General features: G+C 40.4%; 1 protein-coding gene across 1 annotated transcript in view; it reads right to left on the minus strand.

The window, feature by feature from the left end:
- Nucleotides 1–4,773: 4,773 nt before the first annotated feature.
- Nucleotides 4,774–26,976, minus strand: part of SLC13A4 (solute carrier family 13 member 4) — a 56,579-nt gene continuing 34,376 nt past the window's right edge. Inside the window, exons 8-16 of the mRNA XM_069087296.1 lie at nt 26,413–26,597; nt 25,459–25,578; nt 21,845–21,946; nt 20,421–20,522; nt 16,734–16,831; nt 16,063–16,193; nt 12,722–12,883; nt 11,374–11,511; nt 4,774–7,994 (exon numbers count right to left, since the gene is read on the minus strand). Of these exons, the coding sequence (XP_068943397.1) occupies nt 7,857–7,994; nt 11,374–11,511; nt 12,722–12,883; nt 16,063–16,193; nt 16,734–16,831; nt 20,421–20,522; nt 21,845–21,946; nt 25,459–25,578; nt 26,413–26,597 (1,176 nt within the window). The 3' untranslated portion in view covers nt 4,774–7,856. The remainder of the gene's footprint in view (nt 7,995–11,373; nt 11,512–12,721; nt 12,884–16,062; nt 16,194–16,733; nt 16,832–20,420; nt 20,523–21,844; nt 21,947–25,458; nt 25,579–26,412; nt 26,598–26,976) is intronic.

Consider the following 26,976-nt stretch of genomic DNA (forward strand, 5'->3'; position numbering starts at 1 on the left):
AGTTGTTTAGATTTCTTCAGAACTGTCTAAGGAAGCAAGATGGTTTCACAGACAGCACTAAACTTAGGAGTTCAAATTTGGCCTTAGATGTTTACTGGCTGTGTGAACCCTGAGAAAGTAACAATCCCTCTTAGCTTCCTCATTTGTTGAATGGAAATTATAACATCACGTGCCTCATAGGGTTGTTGGTGGAGATTGAGTTTTTTTTATGTATACACACACATACACAGTTTGCAACCTACCATAAAAATGTTAGCTGTTATCATCATTGTCCGGCTATGCTATTAAGCCTTCACTGCTGGGGAAGGAAGTTTATTTTCCCAGAATCTCATAATGAATCATTGATAAAAACAATTAGAAACTCAGGATGCTTGACTACCTCTGAATGGGGTGGATAAGGTGGAAATGAAGCTCAGAAAAGATTTTCAGAGGAGAGAAGGATGCTTTAAAGAATGGTAGTTAAAATTATGTTAATCTTCAGGACTCAGATTTTCAGTGTACCAAAGAACTTTTGCAGTAGCAACCTCATTGGAATGATGAAATTTCCTAGTCACGGGTCTCATTCATTCTATAGCATTTGATTGTGTAGTGATATAGTTGAAAATAGGGAAAGAATCTACATTTTCCAGGAAGCCTCCTTTTTTTAACTTAATAAATTTTTGCATTATTTAGCACTCAGGTAGCAGTATTTATAGTACTTCTTAGTGCTGTGATTCAAGAACTCTTTTGGAAAGAAATAGACTTATGAAATTTATCTCGTGTATATATATATATATATATTTGTGAAACTTAGCTGTCTTTAGTGGACAGATGGAAAGGGGAGAGGTAGAGGGTATTAGTAAGATGCAAAGTTAACATCTTTTCTTTCTTTTCAAAGATTCCGAACTTGGCCAAAAAGCTCGAAGAGATTAAAAAAGATGTGGATGCTAAGAAGAAACCTCCTAACTCTTAATAACAACATCTACTAATGTCGTCTGGATGCTTTCCCCTTCGAAACAAAAGCTCCTATTCTCTCCTCCAGGACTGGATGACTTTCTTTACCCTGAGATACACTGAGATGCCTTTGAGCTAAAATACCCATAACACCAAAACTACCCTTTATTGCTCCTCCTGGACTCCTCTGACCCCTAGACCTGCGTGGGAGATTTTGTTACTTGAATCATGGTGCTTGACTAGGAAATGCTAGTTTTGATTAGTGGTCTTTCCCCTTATCTTTTAAATTGTGGATTTCTAGTAATTTTTTTAAGTTGCTTTTTATATGGCTGAACAGATGGCAGTAATACTAATTCTCTAATTATGTCTACCACACTGGATGCTTTATAAGCATTTAGTGTCAAACAATGTTGTTCCAAATCAATTAAAACCATTATATAGCAACTGATTTCTGGTGACTTCCATTTATTTCATGTTACAGCACAGCAGTTTTATAATTGTTTGTGTAACCAGTTAAATAATGAACAAGTATTTTTTTTTTCAGATCTCTTAGTTGTCCAACAGTATGTGCGTGGCGGGGGGGAGAGGAAATTGGACATTAAACTTGCTCTTGAGATTGGTTTCCTTGGAATGCATTTTCCTATGATTAATGTACTCATTTTGTTCTATATTGCCTTCTAAATGTGATCATTCTCATTTTAAGGAGATTTAACTTTTTGTAATGTGTATACTTGAAAGGTTGTATATAAAGAAAAATTTGTTGTACCTTACTTTTATATTTTAATTATTTCAAAGATATCTTCTCTGAAAAATTTGGCTCAACCCATACAATATTTGTTTTACAAATTCAGTCATTTACCTCAAAGGAGCATTCTACCATTGTATGCATTTAGTTTTCTTCTGTGACCCCTCCTGCGGGGCAGATGAATCACCAATCCATATACTAATTCAAAAATATATATTTAAAATATGCCAGAATTAAATATTATCTTCTTAGGAGTTCTACTCTGGTGAGATTTGCATGTCTTGTTTTTTTTTTTTAGTTTTGGTTTGTTTTTAAGCAACCACACTGGTGGTGTGTCATTACCCAGGTTATTTAACAGAACCTACAAACATAAAATTAATTTTTCATGCTTTTATACCCATTTAGCACAGCACTATATTTTCTAACTATAAAGTAAGAGATTAAAAAAAAATCCCCATCAGTACTTAGATATCCAAAGCAGTAGACTTCAAATTATCATCTCCTTGTGAAGCCAAAAACTTGTCCAAATGATGTCCCCATTGCAAATACTGAGTAAGGAGCCTGGTGTGATGGAAACAGTGTTGGTTTTGATATCCAGAGAACAGGGTTACAAATGTGTGCCTTTAATGCCTGTATAACCTTGGTCAAGTAATGTCATCTTTCTAGGCCTCAGTTTCTCTCTCTTTAAAATGGAGTATTGAAGGGGAACATCTCTAAGGGCCCTTCCAGTTCTAAAAGTTGTATTATTGTGTTCTATCAGTATGCCTTTACAACTGATTTTTAAACCTCACAATAAAATTAGTCTTACTATTTTTTAGTAGGAAGGAAACAAGGGAAGGGAAGAGACAAATGACTGACCCACTGGGGTTATTTTGGATTTGGTCCCAGACCTATTGATTTCATTTGTTTGTTGTTTAGTCATTTTAGTCATTCTGACTCTATAAACACATTTGGAGTTTTCTTGGCAAAGACACTGGAAGGATTTGCCATTTCCTTCTCCAGCTCATTTTACAGATGAGGACATGAGGCAAACGGTTAAAAGACTTGCCCAGGGTCACATAGCTAGTAAGTGAGGCTGGATTTGAACTCAGAAAGAGGAATCCTCTTGACTCCAGGCCTGGCACGCCGTCCACTATATTGCTGATCTATAAGTGTAGATCACCTGCTGTTGCTGGGGCAGTGAGAAGTTAGGCAGCTTACTCAAGGTCTCACAGCCATTATATATCAGAGGTGGGACTGGAAGCAAGGTCTTTCAGACTTCAGGGCTTCCTGTCTCTAATAAGCTTTACTGTCATTGACCAACTAGTCTAAACCATCTGATTAGAACCACTTGGTTTTGAAAGACTTTGAGCCGTTTTCAAAAATCAAATCTCTCCCCATGGGACCACTTATTAACCTGTCTGCCTTAACTTCCTTATTTGTAAAATGGGGTATAATAGCATCTACTTCCCAGGGTTTTGGAGATAAAAATGAAAATATGTATAAAGTCCTTTGCAAATCTTAAAGTGTCACAAATGCTAGCTACTACAAACTTGTTATATAGGGCTTTGAAGCTTGTATGTAACTTTCATAGGTTATCTAATGAGCCTTAGGTTAACTCTCGGAGGTAGGTACTCCAGGTATTATTCCCATTTTACAGATGAGGAAATAGGCTCAGAGAGGTTCTAATTTGCCTATGGCTGCATAATTGCTAATCATGGGAGGTGGACTTAAATGCCTTTCTCCTCATCTCGATGTCTAGAATGCTGTCTGTCCCCTCTGTCGTACTATCTGAAAACAAAGTACCACAGTCTCTTCCGTCATTTCTCAATTGATGGCATCAACTTTGCCTCCTGGTTGCTACCAGTAGAAGTGCTGCTATGAATATTTTTGTATAGTTAAGATCTTTTCTCCTGTCTTTGACCTCCTTGGAATTCTGTTCCCAGGAGTAATGTTGGGTTAAAGGATTTTTTAGTCACATGATTCCAAATAATTTCAGAAAGAATGGCTCAATTCATAGCTCCTCCAACAGTTTATGTGCCTGAGTTCTCAAGGACCTCCAACAGTGACTTATTTTTATCATCTTTATCATCTTTACCACAATTTCCTAGGAGGTTCTGGGGAAACTGGTGTATTCAAAGTTGTTGTCTCCTTACTTCAGCTACAAGACCATCTAGAGAAGGTCTTCAGAGGTTTTTTCTTTACTCAAAAGTAGAGTTTTACTAAATAGCCAAGTTTTGGGTTACCTGTACAGGGACTTAGTCTTAGATCCTCACCATTGGATGTGGATTCTGAAGATGAGGATTTGAATTCTGCTTTTACCTCTTTAGCTATGTGCTTTGACAAGACTTTGAATCCTGGTTCCCTCATCTGTAAAATGGGGCTAATACTTCTACCACCTATAGAGGGCTCTTGTGAGGATCAAATGAGGTAATATGTACATGATGCTCTTTTGTAAACTATGTAGAATGTGCATTTTGTGGAGTAATTTGGGAAACATTGCTGTACTCACTGTACTTTTACATTATGAAGAAATAGAAAAACTTAAAATGTTCTGCCAAAAAAAGGGAAGGGTCATCATTTCATTGGCTGAAATTACTAATGCTTTTAGCCACTTCTGGTTTGGTGTTTTATGTTGCTGTAAACTTTGGCTCCCTGCTGCTTTAGCTAAAAGAACAGTTTTACAACACCATTTCATTTTTTCCACCTAATTTACTCCCCTTCAATTTCCATTTGTGTGAATGTAGGTAAAATAGAAGACATCCATATATGCGCATTTTAAAACATGTTCACAGAGCATGTACACATATATTTATAGCACATAATGTTTTCATTTCCACTAGGCTAGACCTCACCCTTTGGATAGTATTTCAATGTTTGTATTTCCCCTGCGGTCTACTCCTTTTTCCCCTGTGCTCTGATTAGCCTCTGCTGAAGGAACATTGCATATTATAATGGAGGAAATGAGCTTTCTCTTATATTTCCTGTCCTGTAATTTGCACATAGCATATTTTCTTTTCATTTTTGTTTCCACTAGTATATTAGTAGTTCTAAGATTTATAATTACATGAACAAAAACTGAGGCATGATTCACGTGTAATAGATTTTAGTGAAAGATTCTGATCCATTTTCTATCAAGAGAAAAAGCAGTTATCAATGAGTAAATAATACAATTTAAAATCATGGCATGTTTTTTTGTTAATTGTCAAAAGATTATTTAGCATTTCCTAGTTATTTTTTTAAAAATTATTTTTATCAAGCATTTCTTGTCACTCTTCCACATTGAATAATAATTAGAAAAATAAAACCATCATAGCAAATACACAGTCTGTCAAAACAAATTTGTTCTTTGACCATGTCTAAAAATGTGTCTTATTTTGCATTTTTGGGTTCATCATCTTTATAGTAGGAGGCAATGACTCACTAAGTGACTGGAGCCAGATTAAATGTAATTAGGAAGTGTTTTAAAAAATGCAATACGACATAGATAATGTTAATTTATGGTTTCCTAAATATCCATTTCTATTTGAGTTTAATACTGCTGCTATAGACTACAATGTAGCATTTTGATCCTTGATTGAGATGAACTAGTTTTCCCCCTTACTGCTCGGCCTCTGGGCTTGTGGAAGGAAATCATTGAGCCTTAAAAGAGAATTTACATAGACATTCAAGTGCTCGAGTTACATCTTCTGAGAAAGACAGTTGTGTAGTCAGTTGTCAAATATTGGGTACCTTCAGCACTATAAGGAATATCTAAGAACTGAAGAAATGTCGTAGTAGAAAGAGCCCTGGAACTGGGAGTCAGGAGACCTTGGTACTGATGGTCTCAGCTGTGCTACTAATTCATTGTGTGACCTTGGGCTGATTGTCTCACCACTCTGAATCTCCGTTTCTTTAGTCTTAAAATGAAGTTGAGAGATAGGATGGTATGGTGTAAATGCACTGGATTTGGAATCTGGAAGACCTGCCTCAGACACTAGGTGTATCACCATGTGCAAATAACTTAAACTCCCAGGGCTTCAGCCTTTTCTATTTGTGAAATGAGGGGGTTGGACTAAACCCCTAAAGTCCCTTCTAACTCAATCTTACGTCCTTCCCAGGTCTAAAATTCTTTTGAGTCTAGAATAGCTTATCTTGGGAGGTTGGCAAGAGAGACATACCTACAGAAGGGGTCAGGGTGAGTAATGATATTACAAAGTATTGGAGTGTTAATGTTTAGAAGTTACTGTTTATATGTTGTAATGGAGTAATCATGTTAGTTCTCAACAATAGGATAGTAGAATAGATGATTTTTGTATGGCAGGACTAGGAGCCACGGTAAGGAAAGAGTAGTTCTATTCCCACAGTCCTGGTTTCTATTTTTCACATACATTTTCTTCCCCTCCCACTACCCCCAATTTAAATGATCTCTTCTAAAATCTTTAAAACGTGGAAATAAGAGTAATATGGGGTGCTGTTAGCTAATAAAAGACTTTACAACCCAAAGAAGCTAAATAATGATTTTATTTGTGTTATTCATGTGGGAGGAGTCAAACATACTAACAAGGAACTTAAAGCCACTTAAAATAGGTGCAGATGTCTATACGGGGTTCTTTAAAAGACATTTAGCAAAAAACTGACATCAGTGATTAGAAATACATGATTCTGGTGAGCTACTGGAATAATGAGCGTTCATTTAGTCGTGTAGAAATACCTGTGATAGAAGAAGGAGGCTAGTTCTCACTGAGCTGAAGAAAAGCTTGTATTCTGAAATAGTCTTTTTGGAATATTCATTAGTTAACAAACATTGACGGAACATAGGGCATGGTGCTAAACACTAGGGAAAACAAAAAGATATGAGATCATTTGTGCCCTACAGGGCCTTCTAGTCTGTGAGGGATGACAGTGATTCCTCATCAGTCTCTATATCTTCTAGCACCCACTTTGTCTTAGCTACTACTAAGGGTCTTTGGAAATTATAAAAGCTTCCATTTCTTCAGTTTCCTATGGTCCCTTCTAGCTCTGTGTGGGGTTAAATAGAGTAAAATAATGCATTTAGCAGCTTTACTGGCTTATATATAGTTTTTAGCCCTCTGATAAAATGGTCATGAAAAAAGGGTTTTTTTCTTCCCTAGTCATTGAGAAGGTATTTGTGGTAACTGGAAGCTAGAGGCTACTGAGAGAGGAGCACCAAACTCTTTGCCCTTCCTTCTTTTCTTCCTCTCCCAGGTTGGCATAGTGGAAATGCTGGGGTTGGAATCAGAGGCCCTGGTTTAAAATTCCAATTGTGCCACTGTTGCTTGTGTGATGTTAGGAGAACCTATGTCTATAGGCCCCTTCGCTTTCAGTTTCCTTATCTGTAAAATGAGAAGACTGGACTAGACTTCTATGATCCCTCCCAGCTCTAAATCTTATTAATTCTGAGCACTTCTTTTTATGTTGAGATAGAAAACTGAAAGCATTCTTTGTGTTTTTCTTTGTGCTACTCCTCTGGAGAGAAATGCTGCAGATAACAAAGATGGGGAAGAAATTGTAATAGAGGTTCTGCCTGGCAGGAGTTAGGACAATCAAACTTTTAGAAGAAAGAAGCTAAAGTTGCCTTTTAGTATCTGGGAGAGGCACCTGAAATGGTGAGAAAGTCTATCAATTTTTTCCAATCAGCGTTGTTTTACATTCTGTGTTTAGCTACCTGATGACTGGACTCCCCCATTCCCCAAGGCAACATTTAATGCTGTAACATGCTACAGGTGGATCCAAGTTAGCCCTTGTATGACAAGAACTCTGCTTCTGGGCTGCAATGAGATGTTGCTTTTAAAATACAGGGCCGGGTTTTTACAGGCAAGATTGTTATGTAGCCTTTTCCTTCAGATTTGCTGGCTTTGGAAAGTGAGAAATTCCTTTTTTCTAGAAGGGCCCTTCATAAAACCACATCTCTGTTTTAAGAAGAATATCTAAAGCCAATGGGTAGAAAGGAATGAGAAAAATTCAAAATTATTTTCTTAGTGACCACTGTAAGAAAGGCAGGAAAGTCAATGGAAAATCAGACTGTCTTTCCAGTTGCTGTGTTTTTCTTCCATCTCACATGTGACTGGCCTTCGAAGAGAGGAATACCTCAAGTTGCTTGGCTCCAGGATTGGGTATACATGTCAGTTTCCTTAGCTTGTCGTTTGGCCTCTCCCTGCACTCACTGTCTTTAGTTTGGTGAGTTTTTCCATGTGTGCTAGGCCTGATGAGTGATGTTACTGACCTTAGCCCAGACTGGAAAGGTATCCAAATGAAAGAGGTTAATTCCCCAAGTGTTGATAGCCACCATCACTACCACCAGTCCAATTACATTGACACCTAAACCGGCTTTCACCTATAGGAAACAAACCAATATATTCCAGTCACTTCTCTAAACCAGAAGGCACAAACTCACTGGGAGGAAGGGGGGGGGGAGTGTCTCAATTATGGGAGCTACATTATTCTGCCCTTGTAATATTCGACTCTACCTTACTTCTACATTACTACTCCTAAATGTTCTTGTTCCTCTGCTGTGTGTCGTGTTTTTGCCAGGTCATTATGGAAGGATGAGAAAGGAAGGGAGATTTCTCAGGAGTTAGGAATAGGAGAGGGTGAACAATGCCAGCTTCATCTACACTATAGGTCTTCTATTGGTTAGTGGAGGTTGCCTATATCTGCTATCTGATCACCCCTTCATACTGGAGATGAGCATAGGAGGGAGGGCCAAAATGACACCTCTCTAGAGTATATCTTCTCAGTAGCCTTTACCCAATACCATTTGTTTCATGGCGCTGAGCAGAACTATGTGTAGAGTGTAGAATGTGGGAGATGTGATGGGTGCAGTATGAGCAGATGGAAAGATTAGTACAGTAAGTATGACTCTTACCCCACCCAGGGGAGTTGCCAGGCATATAAAGTGTACAGAAAAAAAATCTTCTAGTCTTGTATTTCTGTGAAAAAAACTGCAAGGGAAAAGTGTATGCTAGGAAATTTTTTCCAACAAATGACTAGACAGAGGGCAAACCTCTCCCTACTGTACCCTAGCCTGAACTGGGGAGTTATTAATCATTCCGGTCCTCTGTGCTTAGCATGAAGATCTGCTGTCCAAATTCTAGGGCAGTAAGGGCCATTGCTTTTATGCCAGAGTAGATTTCTGAGAAAGCAGGTGGTCTGTTTGAGCATACATGTGCTAGACTGTGTGTTGAGAAAGGAATAGTTATCGCTAGGCATTGCTATCATTGAGTATGCATAGGTAATAGTACCTATAGGAATAGAGACTGGTCCTATGCTTTTACTGCCATAGGGAACTCCCTAGTAAGGAAATTCCCTCTACTAATGTAGAATGACAGCCTTAGAGATTTACCTAAAGCACCCAGAATGACTTGCTGAGGATCATAACAGTATGTATCAGAGATGGGGCTTAAACTAAACTATGTCTTCTTGGTTTCCAGGATAGCTCACTATAGCATGCTGCCTTTTGTTTACACATCTGCATGGTACTTTTTTAATTTATGAAGCTTTCATATTCTTTGTCTTGTTTCATCTTCCTAAGAACAGGTGGTAGATTCAATTTAATTCAATATTTATTAATCTCTAGTTTGTTGTTGAGTCATTTCCATTGTGTCTGACTCTTCATGGCCCCATCAGTGATTTCTTGGCAAAGACACTGGAGTGATTTGCCATTTTCCTCTCCAGTTCATTTTGCAGATGAGGAAACTGAGGCAAACAGGGTTAAGTGGCTTGCCCAAGGTCACACAGTTAGTAAGTGTCTGAGGCCATTTGAACTCTGGAACATGAGTCTTCCTGACTCCAGGCCTGGCGTTTTATCCACCGCAGCACCTAGCTGCCCAACTCTAGAGAGCAGCATGGTATAATGGCCAGTGCACCAGAGTGGGAGTCAAGAAGACCAGAATTCCAGTCTGACCTTGGAGACTTTCAGTGTGTCTCTGGGCAAATCACTTAGCCTCTGTGTATCTCAGACAAGCAGCTAGGTGGGGCTTGGTAGATAGAGTGCTAGAATTGAAGTTAGGAAGAAGTGCATTTGAATCTTCCCTCAGACATTAGATGTGTGATGCTGGGAAAGGCACTTAACCTCTTTCAGGCTCAGAGTCCTAATCTGCAAAATGGGAATAATGAGATAACAGCAAAGTACTCTGCAAACCTTAACTTACTATTCAAATATTAGCTATTGTTATCTATTAAGTCATTTGGTAGAGGGGATTCCTACACCGGGTCATCTCTATGCTGATAAAAACCCAGATATTTCATATAGGGGCATCATTCGGTACTACTACACGCACAGTACTATACTACAAACTTAGGATAGAGACAAAATTAAACTAGTCTACCCTCAAATGGGTACGTTTACAGTCCTCTGGAGAGAGGGGTTTGCATGGGAACCATAAGACAAAGTAGAGATTGAAGGAAAGATCAGGTAAGAAGTGCTTTGGGCATGTTTCCTGAGGGAGGGAGGGAAGACTCACTAATGGCTGGGACATCAGGAAAGGCTGCATGGAGGAGATGGTCTTCAAGAAAGGAAAGAATTCACCAAGGTAGAGATGAGGACGAGAATGTATTCTGGGGAATGACCTAGGGGAATGCAACGGAGGTGGGAGCTGGCCTGTTGAGCTTGTGTTAAGTTGAGTCTGTGTTAGAGATGAGGAAATGAAGTTATTAGAAAGATGAAATGACCATAGCTTGTAAAGGGCTGAACTGGGAACTTACCCAAGGTCTTCTGGTTCTAAGCAGTGTTTCTTTATCCCCCTTGCCTCTCACAAGTGGTTGGGTTTGAACAAACTACGATAAACTATAAACCTCAAGATTGTTTCTGTTCTTTTTGTTGTTGGGGAGAAGGGGAAATGTGTAGGTGTGGACAGGTAAATGAAAAATGATGATGTATTATCCCTTCCACATTACAACTTTCCCCATTGCAGTTTTGATATATCGTGGGTCGGCATAAGAAATTAAATGGGAATTTGGGGGGAGTTTTGCAGAAGCTGCAGTTGACATATGAAGGCCAGAAGACAACAAGAAAAATACTTTACCCAAATATTACAATAAAGTACTGTAAACACCCCATAAAAGAAGAAGAAAAAAATCAGATTTTCTCTCTAGGATAAAGAGAGGGCCAAAAATTTTTACATGGATTTTCCAAATCATGAGATGCCATGCCTCTGACCCCCATGATGTGGAAGGGATAACTGTATTCAGGACTTGGAAACAGTGACCCAAGGTTTCATCAGACTTCTTAGCCTCTCTTTCTGAAAGGCCTCCCTGTGGGCAAAGAATGAAATGAACTCTGCATGTTTCATTTTCATTTTTCTAAAGTCAGAATAGTATATTTGTAGCCTCTTCTTTGATGGTGCTTTTAATGAAAGATATTTTAAGGGAAAGAATAAAAAGGGCACTATTTATTTGGGATTTTTTTTTTTGGTGAGAGGAAGGTAGGGCAATTGGGGTTAGATGACTTGCCCAAGGTCACACGGCTAGTTTGTGTTAAGTGTCTGAGGCCAGATTTGAACTCAGGTCCTCCTGAATCCAGGGCTGGTGCTCTACTCACTGTGCCACCTAGCCACCCCAAGAGGACTCCCTGGAGGAGGTGCTATATATATATGTAATTAAATTTTTTTTGGTATTTGGGAAAACTTTAGAAGAAAGAGTTGGGGGCAAATGTTCCTTTCTCATGGACTTAGAAGGGAGAGAGAATACTGGTGCCTTAGGTACCCATAACTCACCATATCTTTGATCTGGCAGTGGCCATAGCTGAAGACAATAGCATTCGGGGGATTACCCACTGGCAGCATAACGGCAAAGGAGATGCACATGGTCACGGGGATCAGAGTGTAGAGTGGGTTAATATGGAGGGTTTCAGACTAGGGAGGAGAGAATTAATAGGAGCATTAAGTTCAGAATGAAACCTCTTCTTCCCCCCCATTCACATATTTTGTTTTGTTTGTTGTTTTTAGTAAGTTCTAAATGACCATGTACATTAACTGCTGCTCCTTGGAGAATAGTATTATAATGTGAGGTTACCACCTGCAAAGACCATCTTTTCTAAGTAGATGCCATGTGCTGATGCTAATGAGCCATCCCTGATAGGACATATATTCTGAGATTTTTTCACCACTAGGAGTGGCTTGCATCAGACCATCTACTCTTTCTCAGAGTCTTTGTGACCGCTGTGTATGGCATATGTCTGTCATGTGATTCTGAGTATGCTCAGTATGCAGCTCTAAGTGAAGATAATGGGCAAATATGGAATTTTGACTCCACTGGCTTGACTTTACCAATACACCCCATCTCTGGCCCAAGGGAAAGGGAGAAAAAGGAGATTCAGGAGAAAATGGATAAGGAATGGCTGGAGAGGTCAGAGCAAAGGGAAGGGGTGTGGAAAAGGAAGAAAAGTAAAGGAAGAGGAGGGATCTTTTTTGGCTTCCTTTTCACCAGCTCTTACATGGCGTGAGTTCGACCGCTACCGTTTTTCTATCATGTGGTATCATTTTCTTAGCTTTAGGCCTTTCCAAACTTCTAGGCAACTGTTTCCTCTTCTTTCTTGAGCTGAACCTGGTAGAGGGCTCTCTGACTGAGGTTGGGGTAACTCAGTTTTCACCTCCTTCCTGTGGTGGGCTGTGTGGGGAAATGGCTCTAAAGAGGATGGATGCTTATCCCTGAGAACTTCCTGGTCTTTCACCTGATTTGCACCTGAGCCCTCTCACAGACGCTGTCCCTTCAGCTGGGATATGAGATCCTGGTCTGTTTTGCTTTTCTGTCTCTCTCCTTAGCATAGAGCTTAGTGCTTTGCACATAATAAATACTTAATCCGTGTTTTTTCTATCAGTCACTCTGGAAAGGAGATCCTAGCATTGCATGCAAGCCACCCCTCTCCTATCATTTAAGTTTATCTCTCTGCTTTATAGAAAGAGACTCAGAGGTGTGAAACTCTAAAGGTTGTAGGAAATAATCAGAGATGGAAGAGAATAGACTCTTACCGTTTTGTCCCCTTCCCTTGATCCTGGCCGCCAAACTGGGGCTATGTTGGGCAGTTTGTCTGGGGAACCGAGGTTGTGCCTCGTTTCTACTCACCAAGCTGCAAAGGATCGGCAGGAAGATGGTGATAGTCGCAGGGTTGCTAACAAACTCAGTGACCACGGACACCAAGATGCATGCCAGTAGGGTGACTGCCCATGGTGGGAAGCTGCTCAAGGATAACATCTGGTGCCCAATCCATGTGGAGAGACCGGAGGACTGAGAGAAAGGAAGGCAACGGGGTAAGACGGAGATGAAAATGCTGGAGATGGCCAGGAATCTTCAAGCTGGACTCTTGTAAGGGATTACCAGAGGCTGTCCGTATAGGCTACTTTTGCCCCTATATTGATCAGGATCTGACTCCATTACCCTCATTTCATCACCTTCCATAGCAATAGAATTCCATTCTAGAGGCACTAAGTGGTACAGTGGGTAAGAGCTCTAGACCTGGAGTCAGGATATAACTGAATTCAAAACTAGCCTCAGACATTTAGCTGTGTGAGCCTGGGCAAGTCACTTAACGTTTTTCAACCTCATTTTCCTTATCTGTAAATTAGGGATAATAATATCCCTATATTAGGGATAATAATAGCACCTACCTCACAGGAGTGTATTGAGGATCAACTGAGATAACAGGTATAATATTTTGCCAACTTTTAAGTGCTATATAAATGCTACTTTTATCATTAAATCATTCTCGTCACCGAGGAATTCCTTCTTATGATGTATTTCATGTGTGAAAATGATGCTGTTGATAAGGGAATATCACATTGAGACAAAAAAGCTAATGTGGTTTTAGGCTGTGATAAGAGAAGTGTGATGCCCAGGACTAAGTTAGTGTTTATAGGCCTGCCATATTCTGACCTGGTCAGAACATATCTGAAGTGTTAGAGTTAATTCTGAGCATCACATTTTAGGAAGGAAATAAGTAGGCCGGAAATTATCCAGAGGAGGGGGTCCAGAGTAGCGATGGAAGGCTTCAGGATGGTGCCATACAAGAATTGGTGGAAGCAAGGGAAGACCATTAGCCTGAAGAAAAGAAGACTCGGGATGGATATGACACCTGTCTTCAGTATTTGATGAGCTCTCACATGAGAGACAGAAGAAACTCATTCCGCTTGGCTGCAGAGGGCAGAATCAGCAGGGACGAGTGGAAGTTACTGAAGGACAGGACTTCCTAACTGGAGTACTAACCAAGGGTGAAATCGGTTTTCTCCTCTCTACTCTGGAGTTAGTAGGTTTTCTCTCACTAGAAATTGTCATGTAAGATGTTCTGGATGGCCACGTGTGAACTAAAGGGAATCCTTGTGCAGGTGTGGATCCATTCCACCCCTGAGGGTCTATGTCTCGGGCAATCCTTTGAGCTGTCTTCCCAGGAGCCTTCCAGAAAGAATGACTAAGACCTCAGCTGGAGGGGAATGTGGAGGAACAATTAGTCATCCTTATGCTGTTCCTTTGCCTTACTCCAGCTAGTGTGACTGTTACCTGTTTCTAAGCATATTCTCTTATTCTGTTAAAAGGTTGCTCTGATCTTATTTCTCATAAGTACCTGTGGTTGACCCTATGCTTTGCATCTCTTGGGTCCCTTTGTTCAGGGCATGCGGCAGTTAGCTGGCACAATGGATAGAGTGTCAGGTCTGGAGTCAAGAAAATGTGAATTCCAGTCTGGCCTCAGACACTTACTAGCTCTGTGATATGGGGGCAAGTCACTTTGAGGATAACAATAGTACCTATCTCCCAGGTTGCTGTGAGGATCACAGGAGATAATATTCGTGAAGCCCTTAGCGTTGTGCCTGGCAGGCACATACAGAAATGTTAGCTGGTGTTACTAGTTCAGCACAGCTCTGGAAGCCACACAGGGTCTTGAGGGTGGCCTTCCCAGTGCACAACTGCGTCGCATCCCCCTAAACCATTATTAGACAATTTGCTTTCTCTAACTGGGGCCATAATCACAGCCATCCATGCACATCCAACTACACTTACAAGGGCAGAAGGACTATGAACTTGGACCTTTAAATCGGCCTCAGCAGACCATTTATCTAATGTAGCTGTTCTGCAATTGCTTAAGGTAGAGAAGGTGCTGAATTTGGAGTCATGGGACCTAACTGATTCCGGACTGCCACTCACTCCCCAGGTAACCTCAGGCACCACTCAGGCCCTCCAGGCCTCAGGTTCCTTATCAATTAAAGGAAGGAGTTGAGTCAGCTGACCTCTAAGGCCACCAGCTCTAGAGCTATGATTCTTTATACAAATAAAGACCTCACCAGACAGGAAACAATGACTCCTGAATAAAAAGGTAAGATTTAACAGTGATGTTGGGGGCATGGGGGTGGAATTTTAATTCTTAGTTACTGAATTTTTAATTTTTAAAATATTTTATTTTTATTTTAATATTTTAATTCTTATAAGTTACCTCATCTTACTCACTTCCCAACTTGGCCACATACAAACCTCCCAGCCCCTTAGGCTCTAAACCTAGGTGTCATCCTCAGCTCTTCACTATCTCTTGCCCCCCATATCCAATCTGTTGCCAAGTCCTGCGGATTTCACCTTTGCAGCATCTCTCAGACATTCCCCCTTCTCTTCTCTGACAGGGCCACCACTCTGGTGCAGCTCCTTATTAACTCACATCTAGACTACTGCAATAGCCTGCTGGTGGGTCTGCCTGCCCCTTGTCTCCCCTTTCCCATCCATCCTTCATTCAGCCACTAAAGCAATTTTCCTAAAATGAAGGTCTGAACATGTCACCTATTCGGTTACTCACTCCAGTGTGTTCCTGTTGCCTTCAGGATCAAACATAAGGTGCTCTGATGGCATTCAAAGCCCCTCTGCTGCCTCCTTCCTACCTTTTCAGTGTTCTTACATATTATTCCCCAACATGTATTCTTCCATCCAGTGACACTGGCCTCCTCGTTCCATGAACAAGACACTCCATCTCTCAGCTCTGGGCCTCTTATTGTCCCCCATGCTTGGAATGCCCTTGCTCCTCATCTCCTGGCTTCTCCTCCATCACCTCCTGGCTTCCCTGGCTTCCTTTAAGTCCCAGCTAAAATCCCATGTTTTACAGGAAGCCTGTTCTAACCCTTCTTCATTCTAGTGCCTTCTTTTCTTAATGATTTCCTTTTCATCCTGAATTTAGCTTATTCATACATATGTGTTTGCTTGTTGTCTCCCCCATTAGATTGTGAGCTCCTTTGCTCCATTTTGTATCCCTAGCACATAGTAGGTACTTGATAAATACTGATTGATTGTGAAATAGACTCTTACTCTCTTTCTTTCTCAATTCCAAGAAATTGCCAGTTAGATCTCCCCTCCCAGCACTGAGATATCCAATTAAATGGAGTTTCTATAAAAAACATTCAGCAAAACAAACCCAGAAAATAAAAACAAAATGTTACCTTGCTTCCAGATGCCAAAGCATAACCTCCTCCCACCAGAATGACAATTTCCCAGGGCATGGTCTTCTGGAAGTCCTTCCATGTAATGATGGGTTCCATTCCCATTGCATCTTCTCCGCTCTCTCCTGAATCTGATGTTTCATGAAGTACAGAACCTATGTTAAAACCTAGACGCCTCATTAAAGGAGATAAGGGGCATTTGAATGGATCCACTAATCAGTATGACTATTCTGGTATTTGGAAAAGGGTTATAATAAACTGAAGGCTCTCTTTGAAGACTTTAAAAAAGTTTTATTTATAATTTTTGTTTGTATATCCTGTATCCTGATCTACCTTCACCCTCATTGAATCTACCCTTGAAGCACAGAAAAAAGGCAAGTCAGATTAACACACAAAATAACTGTATCTGACAGCCCATGTACCATGGCATACCCGTAGTCTCCTACCCTATTTTTAAGTCTGTTCGGTGGGACCATGAGTGATCCTTACAACTTATCTTAGTTTAATTGACTTTGGGTGTTGTTTTCATTTACATTCCTATGTAATGTAGTCATCTGCCATTATTGTTCTTCTGCTTCTGTTTACCTGTGAAAACTTCAGAATCAGGTGTTCTTGGACCATAGTCAGTCCTTAGGATCTAATGTCCCCCACCACAGCTTCCCCTCTCTTACCTTTATCTTTTTTTCCAAAACAGGGTTTCTTAGCTGGGATTAGGAAGAGGAGGAAGCCAAGGAAGACAGAGACAGTGGCGTCTGTACGGTAGCCTTTCCTAGCAAAGAAACAAGTATGAATGTCATAGATTCCACAGGAAGGCCTAGAGGTATAGCCAGGGATTTCTGGGTACCTCTGGAATCCTCTGGATGTTATGTCTCTTCTCTTGAGTGCTCCAGAGATTGTCTGAGTCAACCTAATCTTTTGATTTATTTTAAATTTTAAGAAAATGATGTTTTATTTCTTCTATTTTACAAGAGAAGAAACCAAAATGCAGAAAGGTCACGTACCTAGTAAGTGACCAAATTTGTATTTAATTTCAGGTCCAGGTCCAGGTTTGTATTTATTTTGAGTCTACTTTGGGTATGATCATGTTGTATGAAGTTTAGCTGAGAGGCTTAACTTTAGCTCCTGGTTAGCTTAGAAAAGGGAGACTTAGGACTGGGAGAAAAGTTCAAGCTTGCTGTCTGCAAGGGTTGGAAGGACTGCTCTGCAGAAGATGGAAACGGACAGATTCTCTCAAGGGTGGGGAATCTACGACCTCCAGGCCACAGGTAACCCTCTAGGTTCTCAAATATGGCTCCTTTGAATCCAGACTTCACATAACTCCCCTTAATAAAAGGATTTGTTCTGTAAAACTTGGATTCAGTCAAAAGGCCATACCCAAAGACCTAGAAGGCCACATATGACCTTGAGGCCGCAGGTTGCCCATCCATTCTAAATTAAGTTGTGGTCTAAGATAAAGTATTAAGATCCACCTTTGGATTTTTTAAAACAAATTATGTGGAAAGAAGTACTATGTTTACAGAAAGTTATCTACATATATGTGTACCTAGAGTTACAAATTGAAAGTTAAGACTGAAAAGACTTAACAGTTAAACATATTGTTTGAATTATTGCTGAATATCTCAAAAGCAGTTCTCTTTTCAGAGAACTTTTTTTTCCTTTATCTTCTTAGAAATGAAGTATGTCTAAGATCCTCCTGTCTAAGGCTTAGAGCAGGGATAGGGAACCTGTGGCCTTGAGGCCACACGTGGTCCTCTAGATCCTCAAATGTGACCCTTTGACTGAACCCAAACTTCATAGAATAAAAGGATTTGTCCTGTAAAACTTGCACTCAGTCAAAGGGCTGCACTTGAGGACCTAGAGGGCCACATTTGACCTTGAGGCTGCAGGTTCCCCACCCCTGGCTTAGAGCATAGAACTAGGATCAATGAGGCAGAGTTGTTAAGAGCTGAATTTCTACTTGATATAAGGGAGAACTTCCTGACTGGTGGAGCTATCCCAGAAAGGAATTAGTGGCCTTGGGAGAGAAGAGATTCCTTCTCCTTTCAGATCTCAAAGCAAAGTCTGAATGATCACTTTTTGGCTGTATTTAACCCAACTTCTTCCTGGAAATAGTTACAACAGAGGATTTGACTGACAATGGGAATGGTGTCCAGAAATGTGGGGTGCCACCTATCTTGAAGGCAGAACATAACTTTTCAGTAGTAGTGAGCATGGGAGGTGAGGGAATCAGACGGTTTTGATTTTTTTTATCCGTGTGAGCCAGTCTTTTAGGGCAAGAAGGGATTAGAACCTTGGTCCCAGGAAATAGCAGCTTGACTGGGGAGCAAAAAGAGACATACTTCCTCAAACTGGAGCTTGAAAGTCAAGCTGAGGCCTTACTGTGTGCTAGCATCAACTTTGTAGAACAGTGATAATAATAGTGGCATTTTTGATGAAGGCAGCTTATATTTATGTCACATCTTATGCTTATCTTTTGTGTAATTGTCTGATTTGCTCCTCCCAATAGCCTTGTGATGGAGGTGGTAAAAGTGTGAGATATCCCAAAAGTCTTAGGCTATTAAAGCTTTAATTTATTCAAAATTTTAATTTGATTCATTGTAAAATTTAAATTTTATTAACATTTTAATTTAAGCTTTAATAACTTAAAACTGCATTAAGACTTTTGGGACACACTATTAAGATTCCTATTATACAGATGAGGAAATAAGATTCAGAGAAAGAAGTTAATTGATTTGTACCCAGGGTCACACGTGACAAATGGCATAGAAGAACCTGGACTTCCATTTTCATCATTGATTTCCATCCTGTTTCTCTTCTAGAATGTTGGTTTTTGTCAAGGAGCAATCCATCTGTGTATAATAACCATTGTGTCTGGTTCACAGGGGCGCCTCATTTAATTTCATTGACTAGTTTATTGAATTTTTTTTTTAAAGCAATCGGGGTTAAGTAACTTGCTCAAGGTTATACGGCCAGGTGTTTCTGGGTGGGTGCTAAGTGTCTGAGCCTGGATTTGATCCCCAGGTCATCCCGACAGTGGGGCCGGTGCTCTTACTCGCTGTGCTACCTGGCTGCCCCTAGTTTATTGAATTTTTAAAAAGTGGGACCTGCACTTTAAAATGACAAGGTAGGGAACAGCGAGGTGGTGCAACGGATAGAGCACTGGCCCTGGAGTCAGGACGACCTGAGTTCAAATTCAGCCTCAGACAACTTACTAGCTTGGGCAAGTCACTTAACCCTGTTTGCCTCCAAAAAACCCAAACAAAACCCTCCAACAATGTAGGATCATAAAATCATTGAGTGAAATAATCAGTATCACTGACTGGAAAAATTTTGGTGGGACCAAATAAAACATGGAAACGTACCTATCTGGGATTACAAAATAGAAACAGTATACTGTGTCCTCCAAACATAGCTTCTCAAAGGGTCAGAATAAGAGGAAATTGGCAAATTGCTGCAGGAAGGCTTTAGGTTAGTAGAAAAAAAACTTTTCTTCTTTGTTTAAAAAAAATGTCTTAAGGAAAAGAAAAGAAAGAAAAGAGGGTCCCTGAGGCATCTTTTTTTAAAAATGGAGAGAAAAGAAAAGAAGGAAGCCTGTAAAGAAAGCTCAACAAGCAGGAGGCTGGGAAAGCTATAGCTTGGACTTATTATATACTTAAAGCAAGCTGCACTTCATAGTCTTCTGTCATTCAATGACATCCATGCAAATGCCCATTCTATTTGATTTTTAAAATTCAGAACAGAGATAAAAATGAATAAAAATGATCTTTTCATTGATGCTTCTTGTTTTTTTAAATCACATCCATTTTCTTCCTTTTCCTTCTTTTATCTATCCCTTGTAACAAATATTGAGAGGAAAAAAAAAGGCCGTTCAGTAACACACCAACCACTTCTTGATGGGAGAGACTTCCAATAGTATGATGTAGGATCTCACGCTTGTTAGCCCTCCTCTTTGAAAAAGGGAGATGCAATTTCTCACCTCTTCTCCAGGGCCGAACTCGAAGCAGAATTTTTCTTCTTTTTTTGTTGGTGTTGGGGGTATGGGGGTGGAATTTTAATTCTTAGAAAAGGTGCTTTCCTTTTCTATCCTCGTATTTTTCCCTCGCACATAACAGTAAGAGTAGATATAGTGTATAAAGAGAGGTTGTATGATTCTTTTTCTGAGAGATTCCTGAGAAGAGGTTAAGTTAGTTCTAGGCCAATTCTGTTGGAGAAAGGGACAGGGAGAGTGGGAAGGGGAAGAAGGGGGAAAGAAAAAGGTGGCTCTGGCTATTTCTTCCATGAAGAAAACAGGGAATGAGCAATTGTTCTCTGAGGAATTAGGGGCTCCTGTTCACAAAGAGGGAGATGCTACTACTTACTTCTCAAAGAATGAATCCCAGCCAGGGACAAAACCAGGCTCCCGGGTAAACCAGAGCAGGGTCATCAGGATGAAGAAGAATCCAGTCACCATCTCAGGGTAGCTAAAAACAGTAAGGAAACATCCATTCACTGATCCCCAATCCTCTAGTTCCCTTATTCCATTACTGGAATGGTGTAGTATCCTGGGAAACAGAGGCTCTGAGCAGTTAAGACATTTGCCCAAGGTCATACAGCTGGTAAATTGTGTGGGAATTTGAATCCACATCCTATGACTTACAATCCAGCATTCTTTCAGCTTGATCACTTCAAGCCATATATGTTCCCCGCTAATAGAAGAGCCATCACTAACCATGATTTTGGTCATGTGGAAAGAGTTGGTAAAAACTGCTGTGGGCCAGTACATACATCGAACCTATTTGCAAGACTGTCTTAAATATTTCCTTAGGCAGTTAACATAAAACAAAAGACCTTCTGTGCCTATAAAAGTAAAAAGATTTACAGATAGAAGAGACCTAGGTTAGTCCAAAGCTAGACTTGTATTTGTGTTAAATATGAAGAAACTGAGACCTAGACAGCTGAAGTAACTTACCCAAGGTCACTTGGATAATGGGTGGCAGAAGTGGGGTTCAAATCTGGGCCCCCTGACTTTAAATCTAGTGCTTTTTTTTTTTTTACTGTGCCCTGCTGAGCCATCCCCACTGTCCACAAGTGATAGTTCAGTGTTAGGCTGTAAAAACTGACAGAGGGATAATTGAAGATGGGCTCTTTGAGGCTATGCCTCATGTTACAGAAAGGTGGTTGAGCTGCTTTTCCTGTGTCTTCTCTTCTTTCTCCACCTTTCACCTGTTATGGGAATACACTCTGAGAAATGCTTTTGGGATAGTGGCAGTGAGGTCAGCTGAATGCTACCTCTTGAAAGCCTTGGTTTATAGAAATGGAAAATCCTTGGACTTTGAGACTCAAGAACGAGCCTCAGGCAGCTAGTTGGTGCAGGGGTTAGAGCTCCAACTGTGGAGTCAGCAAGACCTGCATTCAAATGTGACCTCAGACACTTACTGACTGTATGACCCCGGGCAAGTCATTTAACCTTGTTTGCCTCAATTTCTTCATCTGTTAAATGAGCCGAAGGAGGAAATGGTAAGCCATTCCAGTATCTTTGCCAAGAAAACCCTAAGTGGAGTTATGAAGAGTCTGATATGACTAAAATGACTGAATGTCAACAATAGGGCAGCTAGGCACAGTGGATATAGCACTGGTCCTGGAGTCAGGAGGACCTGAGTTCAAATGTGACCTAAGACACTAGCTGTGTGACCCTGGGCAAGTCACTTACTTGATTGCCTGAAAAAAAAAAAGAAAAAAACAAGCCACCTTCTGTGTTACTATTATGTGTTATCTCCTGAAGGAGAGGAGTTTGCTTTTTTACCTAATATCTCCCAGTTTTTCATATTCTGCTTGAATTCTCCTTTCTGACAGCTCTTCTCTTTTTGTCTTCTTCTTTTTACTCAGGGAGCAGGTCTCTTTAAAACTGAGAAGGGTAAGAGAGGTTACAGGTTAAGGAAAGGAGAAGTCAGAAGGTAGATCAGACATCAAGCTCCTACCTTTCTGTGGTCCTGTGCTTGCTTCTTACTCCCCCCACTACATTCTCTCCTCTCTAGTCCCACTCTGTCATTAAACTGGAAGAATGAAAAAGCATTTATTAAGTTATTACTATGTGCAAAACACTGGACATAGAGAAACAAGGCAGCTCACATTCTAATGAGAGAGACAACACAATTGTTGCAAAACACGTTTTGGAACACAAATGTTCCCACCTTTCTCCATGCCACATACCCTCTTACGCATCTATTTACCCAAGTAATTGTGTACAGTGTTTCCCTGGTTCTGCTCCTCTTACTCAGCATCAGTTTATATAAGTTTATATAAGTCTCTCCAATTGATGGGCATCCCCTTGATTTCCAATTCTTTGCCACCACAAAAAGAGCTGCTATAAATATTTTTGTACATATGGGTCCTTTTCCCACTTGTATGATCTCTTTGGGATATAGCCCTAGAAGTGGTATTGCTGGGTCAAAGGGTATGCACTTTTTTTTTTTTGAGGGGAGAAGGCAGGGCAATTGGGGTTAAGTGACTTGCCCAAGGTCACACTGCTAGTAAGTGTCAGGTATCTGAGGCCATATTTGAACTCAGGTCCTCCTGACCCTAGGGCTAGTGCTCTATTCATTGCATCATCTAGCTGCCCCAGCTATGCACTTTTTTTTTATAGCCCTTTGGACATAGTTTTAAATTACTCTCCAGAATGGTTGGATCAGTTCACAACTCCACCAACAATGCATTAGTATTCCAATTTTCCTATATCTTCTCCAGTATTTATCATTTTCCTGTTTTGTCATATTAGTTAATCTGACAGGTGGGATGTGGTACCTCAGAGTTGTTTTGATTTGCATTTCTCTAATCAATAGTGATTTAGAGCATTTTTTCATATGATTATAGATATCTTTAATTTCTTCCTCTGAAAACTGCCTAGTCATATCCTTTGACCATTTATCAATTGGGAATGACTTGTATTCTTATATATTTGACTCTGTTCTTTGTATATTTTAGAAATGAGGCCTTTATCAGAGACACTGGTTGTAAAAATTCTTTCCCAGTTTTCTGTTTCCCTTCTAATTTTGGTTACATTGGCTTTGTTTGTACAAAAACTTTTCAATTTAATGTAATCAGAATTATCCATTTTGCATTTTGTAATGCTCTCTATCTCTTGTTTGGTCATAAATTCTTCCCTTCTCCATAAATCTGACAGGTAAACTATTCCTTGCTCTCCCAGATTGCTTACAGTATCAGCCTTTATATCTAGATTGTGCACCCATTTAGACTTGATTTTGGTATATGGTGTAAGATATTGGTCTATGCCCAGTTTCTGCCATATTATTTTCCAGTTTTCCCAGCAGTTTTTGTCAAATAGTGAGTTCTTATCATCCTCCTTTTACAGATGAAGAAACTGAGGCCCAGAAAGGGGAATTGACTTGCCTACAGTCACATAATGATTAAGTGCCTGAAGCAAAATTTAAATCATGGGTTGTGCCAAATTTAGTGCTCTATCCCCTATGTAATCCTAGAATTTAATGCTGTGGAATTTATGAAAACTTGGCCTGGGCTGGAGTTTATCTTTGAATAGTTTAGGAAGAAGCAGTTTGCCAAGCAAGTTAAATAATACTGCAGGGGGCACAAGGAGAACAACATTTTTATGGACCTTGGTCTCCCAAGGTCCTCTAAGTCTGGCCTCAGATACTTACTAGCTGTGTGATATGTGGCAAGTTGTTTAACCCTTTTCTGCCTCAGTATCCTCCTCTGTAAAATGGGGAGAATGATATCATCTACCTCACAGGGCTGTTATGAGGATTAAATGAAATAACATGTGCAAAGTACTTCGTAAACTTTAAATATCTGTACAAATGCTAACTATTGTTATTATTGTTCAAAGGCAATTTGTTAATTACAAATGGCTTATGTATTCATTAAACAGGATAGGATTTGGAGTCATATTTTCAATGATGAGTTGGAGTTACTCTGTTTTCTGAAAGTTATTGATCTGTATTTCTTCTTTCCTTTCTCTTTCTTTCTTTCTTTCTTTCTTTCTTTCTTTCTTTCTTTCTTTCTTTCTTTCTTTTTTTCTCTGTATTTCTTTTTTAAAAAATCTCCAATTCACCCAAATTAGGTATGGCTTCTGCTAAAATTACTTTAAGTTGTGAAGGTTCATTGTTGTTATTGTTTAATTTTTTCCAATCATATCTGATTCTTTGTGACCCTTTTGGGGTTTTCTTGGTAAAAATACTAGAGTTTTCCATGTCCTTGCTCGTTTTATAGATGAGGAAACTGAGGCAAACAGGGTTAAGTGACTTGCCCAGGATCACACAGCTAGTAAGTGTCTGAGGCTGGATTTGGACTCAGGTCTTCTTGACTCCAGGTCTGGTGCTCTATCCACTGATTCACCTAACTTTCCTAGTGAGGGTTCACAGAATTATAAAATTTGAAGATGGGAATGGTCATCTTGGCCAACTCCTCTCCCAAAAGGAATCTCTGATATAACAAGTGGTTATACAAACTCTGTTAGGAAACTTCCAGGGCCCAGAACTGCTCCCCCCACCCCTCCATGCTCCCCTGAGGCCAACCATTCTACTTTGGGGCGTCTCTAATTGTTAGAGAGTTTTCCTAATATTAAGCCTATATTTGCCTCTTTGCATTTTCTACCTATAGCTCCTCAGCCTAAGCCTGGGATCAAACAGAACATGTCTAATCTGTCTATTTCATTACTTTTGTCCCTTCTGAGTCTTCTCTTTTTAGATCAAATAATCCTGGTTCCTTCAACGGATCCCTATCTAGCATGGACTTGTGGTCCGCCATCCTGATTGCCTTGTTCTGCTTGTTCTCTGCCTCATTTGTCCTTTCTTACCAGTTTGTGGTCGACTCCATGTAGTTCCCGACCACAGTGGACTATGGTGGGACTCATCCTCTTATTCCTAGAAAATCCCACCTTCTACAGGAAGCCTTTCCTGATCCCTCTCAATTCTAGTAGTGCCTTCCCTCTGCTGATTATTTCCAATTTATTATGTATATTATGTGTTTTTACACATTTATTTGCATATTGTCTTCCCCAGTCTCCTGGAGGGTAGGAACTTTTTTTTTAATCTTTCTTTGTATCCTGTGTGCTTAGCACAGAACCTGGTACATAGTAGACTCTTAATAAATATTTATTGACTGATTGGCTAGTTAATTGATATGACTTTTAATCAATTAAACATCTAAGACTAGAAGGGAAAATTCCTGGCTCCCAATCCAAAGTACTCAGTTTAGGTTTATTAAAAAGTCACCTTTAAACCAGAAATGTCAGAAGCCCCTTTCTTGAGGAAAGTGGGATTCCTCAGGAGCACAATGCTAGGAACGCTGCCATCTCCTCCCCAGTGCTCAGCACAGAGGAATCATACCAGTCTTTTGTACTTGAGAGGGCTCGACAGGGTTTCTAAATTAGGATCTACTCACTTGCAACCCAAGAACAGCCAGTGCATCCAAAACCAGCTCACCACCAACATGATGAGGGAGATGGGAAAGCTGAAGAGGAACCAGGTCCCAAAGTTCACCACCTCAGCACTTGGGTACTGGCTGGAAAAGAAAGAATTGGGTCAGTGACTAGGATGGTTGGGAGGATGAGGTTCTAAATGGCTCTTTGGTGTTAACAAGCTCTGGAGCACAGATATGGTTGGGATGATGCCTATAATTATAGTCTGACCTCTTCCATATCTAGAAGTCAGTTAGCCAACAACCTCAACTCTTTAGGACCTTGGTAGGAACTAGGAAGTAAGCAAAAAATGCCCCTGAGTAATCATAGACAAAAAGGACAGTTATTGAATCCTCTCTCTGTCTCTGTCTCTCTGTCTTTGTCTCTCTCTTTCCTTAGATGTGTAATTTCATCGGTACAAGGAATTCCAATTGAGGATATTCCCCTGAACAAAGCAGATTGACCTCTGCTCCTTAACTTAAGAGTCTTAAAAAATTGCCTAGAGCTGTGAAGTGACTTGTCCAGGGTCACATAACAAGCAAGTGTCAGAAGTTGTACTTTAAACCACGTCTTTCCAGACTCCATGGCTGGCTCTTTATCCAAAGAAAGACTTTATGTATTCCAGAGTTGTATTTAGGGCTGTTTTTGTTCTCAGAAGGCTGGACTGGAAAGCATGCCCAGACAGACCACTGTGGTGTTTTGTAGTTGGGCTCCCTGATGGCTGAGATGTCCCTTTTGCTTAGCCACTAGGAATTCATGCTTTACAATCAAGTCTTTTTTACTCCCTAGAAAGATTGATGTTCAGACCCTGACATGGTATTTTGTAATCAAAAGGCACAGGCCTGCTCTGTTGAACCCTAATCTATGCCTTTGGGATCAAAGGTGGCATTATTCTACTCTGGCGGCTTCTGCCTGGGACAAAATTCCACGTGACTTACTTGTTGAAGTGTTCTAGGAAGATGAGGCTGGTGGATGTGCCAATGATGGTGGTCAGGCCCCCAATGGTGGCAGCATAAGATATGCTCAGGGACAGGCACTTGCAGACCATATGATCATGTTGGGATCTGTACTTGCTGCTCAGCTCCAGTTTCCTAGGGTCAGGGGGCAGGACTAATAGCCGTTCCTGCCAAAGGAAATGCACTGTACCCCTCCATCCCAGTTCTAGAAGGCTGCCTGGTGTAGAGAGCATCATAAGTAATGGGGTGTCCAGGGTCATACTCCAGCAAAGATATTTACCCTTCACCTCCATCACCAACATCACCTCCATCTCCACCATCACTACTACCACCTCCTTCACCACCATTATTTACCATTACCTCCATCACCACCACCAACCACAACTACTACGTACTACTACTACTGCTGCTGCTACTGCGGCTATTACTACTACTACTACTACTCCTACTACTGCTACTGCTACTACTACTTACTACTACTACTGCTACTGCTACTACTTACTACTACTACTACTACTACTACTACTACTACTACTACTACTACTA

This window comes from Petaurus breviceps, unplaced genomic scaffold (genome assembly GCF_028583685.1).
Source record: "Petaurus breviceps papuanus isolate PSGF00001 unplaced genomic scaffold, PetGlider_PUasm1.0 181, whole genome shotgun sequence".
NCBI classification, from domain to species: Eukaryota; Metazoa; Chordata; class Mammalia; order Diprotodontia; family Petauridae; genus Petaurus; species Petaurus breviceps.